Consider the following 12,476-nt stretch of genomic DNA (forward strand, 5'->3'; position numbering starts at 1 on the left):
CAAATCTATTTGTTTTGTTTGTTGTTTTTTATTATCACACTCGCGTGAAAATTCAATAGCAGCTAGAACGGCGATGTCAACTCTGGAGTCGAAAATTTGACTGCCAAAAGCAACCGCTGGCGGCGCATCGTATTGTGAAATGCAAGAATTTGGCCTATGCAGGTTTTGGATGGCTATATTAAAAATAATAATAATAATGAAATTCAAGATTTTCATGACATGACTATGGAAAAATACTTCTTTTCTTGGCCTAACTTGATTCTTTTATAAGTTGTGTTGATAGAGGAAGCAGACATTTCACAGCAATAAACTTCAATCTTATGCAATAGGGTGTTCTAATATGAAACCGGAACAATTTGGCATAATATGAAATTATTTGAGTTAATATGGATCACAATTTATTAAGATTATTGAGTATTGGTGTGTGACATTCAATATTTTGTCATTTGATGCAGGTGGTGGAATTGTGAGAATTGTACAGACGCCCTCTGGGCAACAAATTGTGCGGCAAGCTCCTCAAGCCTCTGTCATTTCACAGCAAACTTTATTACAGCAACAGCAATTGTTGCAGCTGAGACAGCAACAGCAAAGACAATTACAGCAGCAGCAACAACAACAACAAGTTACATTACAATCAGTGGCTGGTGGGCAGCAAGTGACTGTCAATAGCCAACAATTAGTCAATTCAATAGTAAATCAAGTAAGAACTCAAGCCTCTGCCCAACCTGCCGCACAAACTAATCAAGTTACAGTGGCTTCTGCTGCTGGCGTAACTCCACAGTTGGCTCGTATACAACAGCAGCCGCAACTCTCTGCTGTAGCCCAAGTGCAAAATGCACTACAACAGCAGCAGCAACAACAGCAGTTTTTGCAACAATTACAGCAGCAGCAGCTTAGACTGCAGCAACCTGCTGCTGGACAGACTTCCGCTGCTCCGTCTCCAGCACAGGTGGTGTCGGTGTCGGCAGGGTTGGCGCAAACCATGGTGTCATCAGCGGCAGGTAGTTCTACTGTGAACCAAACTGAAGCAAAACAAGCGCAAAGTATACCAAAGTTACAGACAGGTAGGTGTGAAATTGGGCTTTTCCACTTGAAATCCATACACCCCATGGAAGGCATAACTGTAATCTACCACACAGGGGGAGTATATTTCAAATGGAGCCACCCATTTAGGGGCTATTCCAGTTGAAATGTACACACCCCCTATGGAAGGCTAGGTTTCATTATCATTGAGGTATAGGACTTTTTATTTTTCGGAGAAGAGCAGGTAGGGCAACTACTTGATTATATTTCTACATGTTCATACTACATACTCTGAAAATTTTAGAAAATTTGCACGAGTCCGTTTTTTTTAAATCACATTTTTGTTCCTAAAATGGGGGTTATAGCGCCCTCAACGGGCACTCTTCCCATAGGGCTACGTAAAGACCAGTTATAGACAAATGGCCCTAAAATAAAACGGACTCGTATGAATTTCCTCAAATTTTGCATATGATGTAGATTTAACATCTGGAATGTAATGCAAGTGATGTCGTTGCTGCTCTTCTAAATTCATTTTTAAAATGTCCGCCCCAGACCAAGGTGAAGGCACAGCCTTAATCTACCACACAGGGGGAGTAGATTTCAAATGGAGCCACCCATTTAGGGGTTATTCCAGTTGAAATCTATACATCCCCTATGGAAGGCACAACCTTACTCTACCACACGGGGTGTAAATTTCAAATGGAGCAAATGTGGAAGATTAAGTACATGTTTTTCATAGGGGGTGTAATTATTTCAATTAATAGCCCATTCTGTGCATGGCTAAAAGCAAATAGTGTTGTGGATTCTTTAAGTTACTCCTGTCATCTTTGAACTTGAGCACCAACCATATTTCTCTGTAAAAGTATTTTGCTTGCTTATTATGCTGCTAAAAAGATGTTAGCATTTTTTCTCTCGGGCTAATCAGTGACATCAATCGGCCGGTTGAGGCACCTGTTTCGCACACGCATCTATGTGGCGTCTTGGTGCGTGTGTTTGCCAGCACTTCAGGTGAATGCTCACGATTTGAAGCTGCGCCCAATGAAATGCGCACTGACGTAGCCGAGAGTAAAATACTACAGGTGTTAGTAACTTGCCAAAGAATGGTAGTCGGTTTGGTGTCTTTATTTGCTGTTAAATTTTTATATGGGGTTTTAAAGCAAATGGATGGAACTGGTGCAATAATGGTGCAGTTTTGCTCTATGTATACAAAATGCTTAATGTAACCAAGATAACTTTTAATTTGGAATGAAACGGTAGGTAGTATGATTGTGAATAGAGAAAATACTTGACATTTTTGTTTTGAAATAGCCGCCCATGTCATCCTCCACTGCATGCATACATGGTGGTAACCCGTGTGACTCATCCAATTTACTCTGCATGGATGACTTGACTGATTGACCAGTAACATGGGTGATGGCTTTATACTTTTTTGTTAAGATGCTTGCTTTCCACCTTATTCCTCTACCTCCAGTCCAAATAATGCGTGTACCCACAACCGCAGGGAGCAGTGCGTCCACACCAACACAACCAACAACAACGCCCTCAAGCACTACAACAATCACTACCAACAATACTGTCATTGGGGCAACACAGGTCCCTGGGTCTCCCGGCCCAACGCCATCTACGCCCCAAAGACAATCATCTGTGGATAAGACGTCAGCAGGCTCCCCTAGCTCTCTACAGCCTGTCGTTAAAATTACACCCCTGAGCAGTGTTAGCGTTGCGGCGCTCTCGGCAGGTACCGTCTCGGTGAAAGGTACCTCGACTACTTTTCTGTTTTGTTTTTGTAATAAATGCAAAGACATTAGACCCAAAGAGAATGGACTGCGAATTGCCTCTTGCATAACACCACCATTGTGAATCGGACATATTGGTTTGTCAAGGTGTAGACCTAAATAAGTGTACCTTCTGGTATTTATCGAAAAAGCCCAAAGCAACCAATGTGTCCTTGAGCGTTATAATGGTTTGCGTATGTATCGCTTGGCATCGGCCTATTCAGTGATTTGCTCACTTGGAGGATTGTAAAAATCATCAAAATTTAGATTTTGGTACCTTTGTTAGTGTCATTGATATGCTAATACAGCTTGCTAGTGCTTAAGCCAAGAGCCTTGTATTAAAGACAATGTAAGACATTTGACTTGAATCTGCAATTTCTGTAGCTACATGTATTTGAATGGGGTGATAACTTTGTCAATACCTGCTGTTTTCCTCTCTTTTTTTTTGCCAAATTTTTTGTTTCAAAAATACCTAATCACAATTCTAATGACTTACCCTTTACTTCTCATGTTTTTGGGCAATTTATCCACAATTTAAATTTTATGACACTTTTGCTAGGATCACTGAATAGGCCTTAAACACAGTGCACAAACAAGTACACACTTTAAATTAAAGGTTGCTGGTGCATTTCATCCGGAGGTACACTGTTTTTACCCTCCTTGGACGACACTCGAACATGGTGGAGTCTGTTCGCTTTGGGTCTAATTGCTTTGAATAAAACAATCAGTTCATATTTATTTGGCTTGTCCATCGAGTGTGCTAACCATTAACAGAGCTACTGAACAATAACGGACACCATCTCCTAATTTTAATCCTAACCCTAATCACAAATCTTTGGTCCTTTTCACCCGATTTTGCTCATCCTAACCTTCGAACTGTATAAACGTGTGAGATGGCGTTCGTTGTTTGCAAGTCATGCCTATTAACCATCACATTCATTACTAACCTGTTCACGTGTCCACAACAAGTGGTCACAGGGCAAGTTGATCAAAAAATAAACATAATTTTTCTGGCAAGTTTAAAACACAATTTTTCTGGCAAGATTAAATGCCGAGTAGCCAGTTTGAAACCATATTGGGCTACCACTATCCCATTTGAAATCCATACACCCCCTATGACCTGATTTCAAATGGGGTTACCTGAATGGGTGACACCATTTGAATTCTACACCCCATGCAATTTTACTCTAATTTCATGGGATGATGGGAACAGGTCTCATATTGAGACATTACATCTGAATCAGTCCATTCTTAGTTATGCGGCAAGTTGATCACTTACAGATGAGCCCCGATTTCGAAGTGGGTCAAATATTCATGAGAACATTATTAATGATTTTGTAAATTTGCTTCTATTAAAATGTGATTTGTGCTCAAATGGACCCCTGACACCTTTCCACGCAACCCTCACAAAATGTATAAAGAAACCCATCTGTTGGGAAAGATCTAACATGAGCATAACAAAATGAATGCAGAGGTAAATTTAAGTGTCAAGATAACTTTTGCTTGCATGATAAATTCTTTTTTTGCCTTCTTGATACATCAAATAGCACTAACCTATTCCTGAACCCATTGTGGCATGTAAACCTTTCTTACATCTGTACAGTGTGATTAAACATTTCAAAACAAGTGTACAGTAAAAAATAAGTCAAGTGTGTATCATCATCGCCAATGTTTAACTCATAAATGCATGAGCAGTGTACAGTAGTAGAACCATTGTTGCATCCAATGTTAATTGTTTTGCTTTGCTTCATTATTAACTATGCACATTCCATTCTCTTCCTGCTGTCATCTCACTTCTGAGATATGAACCGTTTAATTTTTGAGGACAATGACTGATAAGGGAATAAAAGAATTTAATACCTGAACACTAGGACCGGCGTCGGCAGTTTTTTGATGTCAACATATTTTGGGTTCCAGACTTTTATTCATGATTTTAGGAAAACTGTAAAAATTTAAACCTAAAAATAACTAGAAACGCCATCGGCAAAATTCAAGTGGCCGTTTTCATAGCGATAAAGTGTACACCTACACCAGAAAACAAGGCAAAAAGTATGACCGTTGAAGGCAAATAACAAGAAAAGTTCGCAAAATAGTAGGTAAAAGATAAGATTTGGCACTGCATTTTGTTGAAAATACATTGGAAATGGCCAATATTTTGAGTGAAATGAGCTTGCCTGATGAAGTTTTACTGGGCCATTTTATGAGCACTATGTCACCATGGAAGAAGCTCTGTCAACATATTGACATGATTCACTTTGTCGACAGGATTCCGACAGAAGATGTGTCAACGCCGGCCCTACTGAACACCCTACCAACATGCTAGGACAAAAATAAGAATAAAAAGATGCATTTTGGGGGGCTAGAAGCCTAAAACAGGTTATAGCACCCTCAATGGCTTCAAAACCTTTCACATCAAACTCCTTTTTACAAACTAAAATGCACCCAAATTAATTTTTAATTTGCACGTTTTACAAATATTCAGCGATTCACTTACTCGTGCCTGTTATTTGAAAAAATATAAAATGTCCGCCCAGTAACAAATGTTCCTTTATCCTGCTTTTTTGTGGTTAGATCTTAGTCTAGCATGCATTATTGTACAGTTGTGAGTAAGTAACCAGTCAACATAGGATGTTCGACAGTTTTACACTTAACAATTTGTAGATTCTGAGTAGAAGAGCACAAAATCAAAGCAGTGTGGTGTGTAAGAACATTGATATGTCATACCGTAAAACCCTGTCTACAAGCATGGATAGTGTTTTTGATGAAAGTTAAATTAATATGATACATGCCTAAATATGCCAATACAATAGATTGGTCTTACAGTATTACTTGTTTGTATGTGCTTGGATCTGTAATTTATTTGCTCTAATTCCATAATGGCGCCTGGGTTAATTTAGCTTTTATCAGAAGCACTCTATATGCTTGTAGACGAGGTTTTACGGTATGTCAACAAGGCTGTTGTCCACAATATTGCTGACAAAGCAATTTTCCCGATTGTCGAAAATTATGGACTAATTGTCGACCAATTAAACAAGTCATTACAAATAAGATATAAGTATTTACCATGAAATACCTGCATCAGTCTTCACTTTTCATTCGTAAGTGATACAGATTATCTTTCAACAATCCCAATATTCTGAACTTAATAATTCAACTTTATTGATGTCTTGATTTGTTGACAACAGCCCTATATCATAGTTATAATATTGGGCTATTCCAGTTGAAATTCAAAACACCATTGGAAGGGGATGTGGTCGACATGCCTTATGTCGACATAATGTCGACGTCGGCACGTATGTCGACATCAAAAATCATGTCGACAAAAAAAATTTTTTTTTTTTTTTTTTTAGTTTTCAAAAATATTTTTGGCCAGAAAAGCAAGTTATAGGCCCAAACTGACTTGTTATTCAAGGTTGGAAACCAGAGAAATACTGCTACTAAAAAAAAAAAAAAAATGCCAATTTTTTTTTACAAAGTTGGATGAATTTGTACATTTTGATTACCTTTGCTTCTATTGAACAGTCAGGGACACATTGAAATAGTATGCATTGCTAGCTGTTCAATAGAAACAAAAGTAATTAAAATGTACAACTTTTTCCAACTTTGTAAAAAAAAATTGGCTTTGAGTAGCAGTATTTCTCTGGTTTCAACCTTGAATAACAAGTCAGTTTGGGCCTATAACTTGAATTTTTTTTTTAGAATTTTTTTATGTCGACACACACACTGTCGACGCCGGTATATTTAATTATATCGACATGTCGACAATAAAAAACGGTGCCGACCACATCACTTAATGCAGCGGAAGTAGATTTCAAATGGAGTCGCCCATTCCGGTAACCCCATTTGAAATTTACACTCTCTGTGTTTAAGGTTAAGGATGTGTCATACATTGTTAATTCAGAATTGGGTAAAAGAACCACAAGAGTACCTATATGCGTATAGAGTAGCTATTGATGCTCCAGCCAGTTTTCAACTTTCCTCTGTCCCTGTTACATCCAAAAGAGGGCCCATTATATATGTCATAAGTAAATGTTTTGGGAATAAGTTTTGATTTCGTTATTTTGTCTATTGTCATTTTGTAGTAGCAACAACCTCAGGGGCTAGGACCACAACTACACCAAGCAAAACATACAGTACTGCTGCAGCCCGGAAAGCCAAGCGGGAAGCAGCGAAAAAATCTCCTTTCTATTTGGTAAGTGAAGATCACTCAGGTATCATCTGCACCTGGGGGATAGGTTGCAGCCAGAGAAGATACCTCGCCCTTCCCAGAATCCTTTGCAACATAATACATCCCCTTGTTTCAACAAATGACGCTCCCATTACTTTGTACAGATTTCCTTTGTTTTCATTTTGAGAATACACTGCTAGTCAAAGAAATAAACATATTTTGCATAATCTGAGTGTGCTCTGTTCACTGAGGTATATTTCTTCACTATCAACCCATGTGGTACAACAAATCAGAACAGAAACTTGAAATGGAAGAAATGCATTATGGGAAGTGTACGATATCTTCTCTGGATTGCAGCCAGTGTTGTGTGACATGAGATGCCTCCAGTTGCTTCTGTCTTGTGCAGTTTGGGCAGCTACTGGTCATTATCTGTGAACTCATCTTTGCTTCACATTTGAGATCCGCTGCACCCAAAGAGGATGGTCTAATCAATAACTCATCCTCACTTCTTCGCCATGGTGTTTTTGTTATTGGTATCAGTGACAATTTACCCCTGTGAAATATTAGGTCTGAAAGATGGTTGTTGCCTTTATCGACGCCACCGTCTTTTGTAATCCAAAACGTGTCGATAGTTGGGGTACTGATTTATGATTGACACAGGGTTAAATGGGAATACAGTACCCTACTTAAATAGTGCATAGGTGATATGTAAAAAACCTATACACGTTCTATAACATAATTTTGCAACATAACCTTTACATTTAAGTGAGTGAGTTCCATTTTAACTGAACAGACTATATCCACCTGTGCTTGTGTGTAGTGATGTACAGACTAGAGTCACTGAGTTCATCTGTGAAGAGATCTGCATTTGCAATTTACTGAACACACAAATACAGTACCAGTGCTGGTGTTGCATTCCAAAAAAATTATGTTGTTTGAAGAGACCGTTATCCTGCAGTCATCTAGTCTCTGAGTCGCAACATGCCCTTCTGTCGGGACAGTAAATGTTTGAACCCCAATTATTCATTAAATGACCTTTGATTGCATTGGATACAATAATTCTTACTCCACAACTTAGGAGAGAAGATTGTTGAATGGAGACTTGGTTTTAAAAATAGAAAAAAAGAAGTTTTCTCTGAAGAAAATCAAGGAAAAAGGAAGAAACAAAACAACCCTGCGCTTCTTTTGCAAAAAAATGACCATGACCTAAGTGTGCTTATTTACTCATTGCATTTTTTTGCCCAGTTTTAGTTTTGTGACAATTTCTTCCATGACATTAAAAATCTAACATAAAATAAAAGGTTATACGTACAAAATGCAATTTTAAAATATATGTGTGGGGTTGTTAGTAGTGCTGAAAAACTTCACAAATTCATCTTTCGTTGAATATATCTTGTAATTTTAATTTCTCTTCCTAATGCAGGAATCGTTGACAAGTAAGCTTGACGATGACAGGAAAGACAATCTGTCAAGAATAGCAACCATCAATAGAATACGCTGCATGGCCAAACCGATCTACGGACAGGACCTGTTCTCAGCTGTGTCCATCTACAGCGGAGCGCCCCCGGCTGGTGGCGCTAATCCACTAGCCAGCGGAATCGGCCATGTGTTTTCTCAGTGTGTGCGTTTATTAGGTGACGGTGGCAAAGGTCAATATCAGTACACGGATGCCCTGCGACATATGATTCGTAGCCCAGATGAAATGCTGTGTGACTTAGAAGAAATTATTAAAAGGTATTGGCACAATCTTGTCGCAAATGCATTGAACAAATGTTGGCATGGTGTTTTGATTGTTATGATGATATACATATTGTTACGACAAAACCACCGTGCCTAGATCAAATCTTTGGCACGATCTGGGTATGCTATCATAGCTACGCAGGCCTCGACCTCTGAAACATGCTATTAGTGAGTCAACCTGTTTGTAGTAGAAATATCCCCTTGTTTCTTACCAATCTATTTTTTTTAGCTCAAGTCAAGTCACTGTACAGGGCAAGTCACTGAATTTTGCTCAAGTCATTGGCCCATTTTACCTAAAGTCACAAGTCATGACTTCTTACAACACTGATCAACAATGAGTGGGTATTTGAGTACATCCACATCAAAATGATGCACTTGTCAGCTGCTACATGTGTCTCATTTTACATAATAGCTAGGAATAAATACCAGACTCATCTCAAGTGGGGTCAATTCAAATCATCAAGTTATATGGTTAAGAAATGTTCTCTGTATTCCCAAAGCATATGGCTGTACACATTTAATTAGGAAAGTTTGTAGACAGAAAGTTGACGAAAACACACATACTTAAAACTGGGTCTCTAAAGCTGCACTCCCGTGAACATAAAATCAAACAAACGGAGACGGGAAACAGTTGTACATTAGCAGCAAATTTACGGTACCAAGCGTACCTTCTTCAGGCTTTAATTAGGAAATACGCATTGTGATCCAGTACATGTAAGTGCATCGGGATCAATACACATTACACATTCTGGTGCAATCAGACCAAAATCTGCAATGATGATATTGAGATAGGCGAAATAATAGTTGCATTTGCACAGTGATGGTTTAAAACAATACCTTCATTCTCATTCTTTAACACTTTTTTTTTTCTTCAAATTTAATAGCAATAAAAATGGGAATAATAAATGTAAATGCTGCATATTGCACATGATGGAATTCCTAAACTTTGAATCAAATCAAGGATTGGTTTGAAATGCACAAGGAGTATCACACTGATGCGTGCATTGGGCTCGTGTTATATCGTCATAACAAAGATTAACCAATCTTGAATTATGGTGTTTGCTTACATTGCAACTTAATATCTTCCTCCTAGGTATGCCATTGTGATTCCATTAGCAGAGGCACCACCCATCACTCTGCACACGTCTCATCCTCCTCCGTCCTTCTTAACTGACCACGAGTACATGGCAAGCACTCTGGACAGTGGTTTGAAACCAAGGATTGAATGCCTACATGACTTACGCATGGCTGCCAAGCTACAGTTCCCTGAACTCAGACTTATACAGTATGATTGTGGTAAGTTGATGAACACTATATTGTGTATACTATTGGGTGCACAATTCGGTACTGCATCCAGAGAAATATATATGTGTGCATCTAAGTTGCTACCTGTACTTGCCTTGGAGTGAAATGCAGACATGATTGGGGTATATGTTGGGTGTTTTGGTAGAAAGAATTGGCTAAATTTTCATATTCACAAAACTGGATAATTGATTAGTCATCAAGTCTTGGTCTAGGTATACCCAAAATGAGGAATTATAAAGATTTAATTGCAGTGGTATTTTAACATTAGAAATCCACAAAGTCCAGAAAAGTACTGATTTTAGGTAAGAGAAGTATAGACTGTGCAAAGTTATGCGAGGGAAGTTTAGGCATTAAAGTAAGTAGTCCGTGAGCAATCAGGTGAAAATAATTAAATTATCTTGCTCAGATGCTAGGTAAAGCGTTGGCCATTACCAAGGCCTTTTCAACCGCCATTGTTGATTTGTGCTGTGACCTTGGCCATAGAGAAACTCATGGGTCTTGCTCTCTGTTGTTATATATCCTTTGGAGATATGTCTATTTCTAATCCAAATATAAACACTGAGAGACATTGTAATGTATTAAGCATCTAATATTTAACTGGAATATGTAAGTTTTCTTGAAATTCTGTAATGGTAGCACATGAAAACAGTAATATCACAGAAAACTGCAAAAAGAGTGTGATACTCAATCTTCACCAATTTTGGATGGTGTATTATATCAATGCATTGACACCGGTTTAAGCATTGTTTTTGTTTATTTTGTGTACAGGCAAGCTGCAAGCCCTTGGTGTGTTACTACACAAGTTAAAAGCAGGTAGCCATAGAGTTCTCATCTTCACGCAGATGACCAAGATGCTTGATGTATTGGAAAGGTTCCTCAATTACTATGGTTATATCTATCTAAGGCTGGATGGTGCCACCAGGGTAGAACAAAGACAGGTGGGTAAAGAAGATTCCCCTCCACCTCTGCCCTCTCCCTTCCTCCTCTTCCCTCTCCTCCTCATCCCTCTCCTCCTCACCCCTCCCCCTCTACTCGCCCCTCTCCTTCCTCCCATCTATCCCTCCTCCCATTTCTCCTCCCCACTCTCTTCCCCTCCCAATTAACAGTTTGTGATATTCATTCAGTGATTGGCATTCCTGGTGAAGTAAGTCTGTGATCTGATACCAGAATTTTGCTCAGGAAAAACATCACCCATGCTGGCAAATTTGACATGAGGTTTAGCTTTCTTTGCAACCATCAATGAATAAGCATTAGTATGTATAACACAATGGTGATGTAGCAGAGGTTCTCTTTAGGCAGCCCACAGAACAGATCCAGCTCTAAGAAACAGAAAACAAGGCGGATGCATTTGGCTCTCAAACACATAAAGTCTTTGAAATTATTTTTGCCTTCTGTGGCAATTCAAATACAATTGAGAATCTCTGACATGGGGGATGTTAGTACTTTTTATTACTTCACCAGTTTCAGGAAATGTTAAAGCAGTTTCAGGAAATTATATCGGTGTTTGTTTTTCATCCCTGCAAGTTTGATTTGCACAATTTTGATTGGCAAGAATCCATTTGTGGATTCTTGCCAAAATTGGTCGTTTCAGAGAGTTACTGTCAGTACATTCACATGTACCCCATCATTGGCCATTACCAAGGCCTCTTCAACTATCATTGTTGATTTGCGCTGTGACCTTGGCCATAGAGAAACGCATGGGTCTTGACCCTTGGTTCTGATTCTTATTTTGATGGGATAGCTGTTCCAATCAGATATTTGGACCAAGGGACAGTTTAAACTTTATATTCAAACTATACTTAAAAACTTCAAATTGCATTACATGGGTGTAAAGCATAGAACTAATATTGTTGTGCAATGGTTAAAGGACCTGTCACGCTATCTTGCTTATCTTCGTTAGGCAGGAAAAACCTCCTTATGTGCTTTTGGCCCCTGAACATGTTTAAAACAAAACTGCCAACAGTTTACATCTAGGAGATTTTGCATCAAACATGTTCAGGGGCCAATGACACATCGGAGGTTTTTCCTGCCCAACGACATTATGTAAAAGTTAACCACTTGCGTGTCTGGTCTTAAATCCCTTCAGGTGCTAATGGAGAGATTCAACGCGGATCCACGCATCTTTGTTTTCATCCTGTCCACACGTAGTGGTGGTATTGGTGTCAACTTGACTGGTGCTGACACGGTCATCTTCTATGATAGTGACTGGAATCCAACTATGGATGCTCAAGCACAGGACAGGTGTCACAGGATAGGGCAGACCAGAGATGTGCACATATACAGGTACGTCTTGGCATTAGTAGTAGTTGATTTTGGCAGACTTTGTAGATCAGTTAGTGTACTGAACAGGGGGGGGGGGCAAGGGATGGCTTTTTGCCCGCTATCAATCAAAACTGAAATCTGCTGGCAAAAACAAAGCCGTTTGCAATGTTGATGGGCCAGTTAAGATGCCACAACTGGTCCAG

At 39.0% G+C, this 12,476-nt stretch overlaps 1 protein-coding gene across 1 annotated transcript in view; it reads left to right on the forward strand.

Annotated features, from left to right (window-relative positions):
* The window catches only part of LOC140164661 (E1A-binding protein p400-like), a 98,627-nt gene that overhangs the window by 40,904 nt on the left and 45,247 nt on the right, over positions 1–12,476 (forward strand). Inside the window, 7 exon segments of the mRNA XM_072188004.1 lie at positions 456–1,064; positions 2,495–2,779; positions 6,881–6,990; positions 8,390–8,700; positions 9,800–10,002; positions 10,780–10,949; positions 12,098–12,294. Coding sequence (XP_072044105.1) covers positions 456–1,064; positions 2,495–2,779; positions 6,881–6,990; positions 8,390–8,700; positions 9,800–10,002; positions 10,780–10,949; positions 12,098–12,294 — 1,885 coding nt within the window.

The sequence above is a fragment of the Amphiura filiformis genome, chromosome 11, assembly GCF_039555335.1.
Source record: "Amphiura filiformis chromosome 11, Afil_fr2py, whole genome shotgun sequence".
Taxonomy (NCBI): Eukaryota; Metazoa; Echinodermata; class Ophiuroidea; order Amphilepidida; family Amphiuridae; genus Amphiura; species Amphiura filiformis.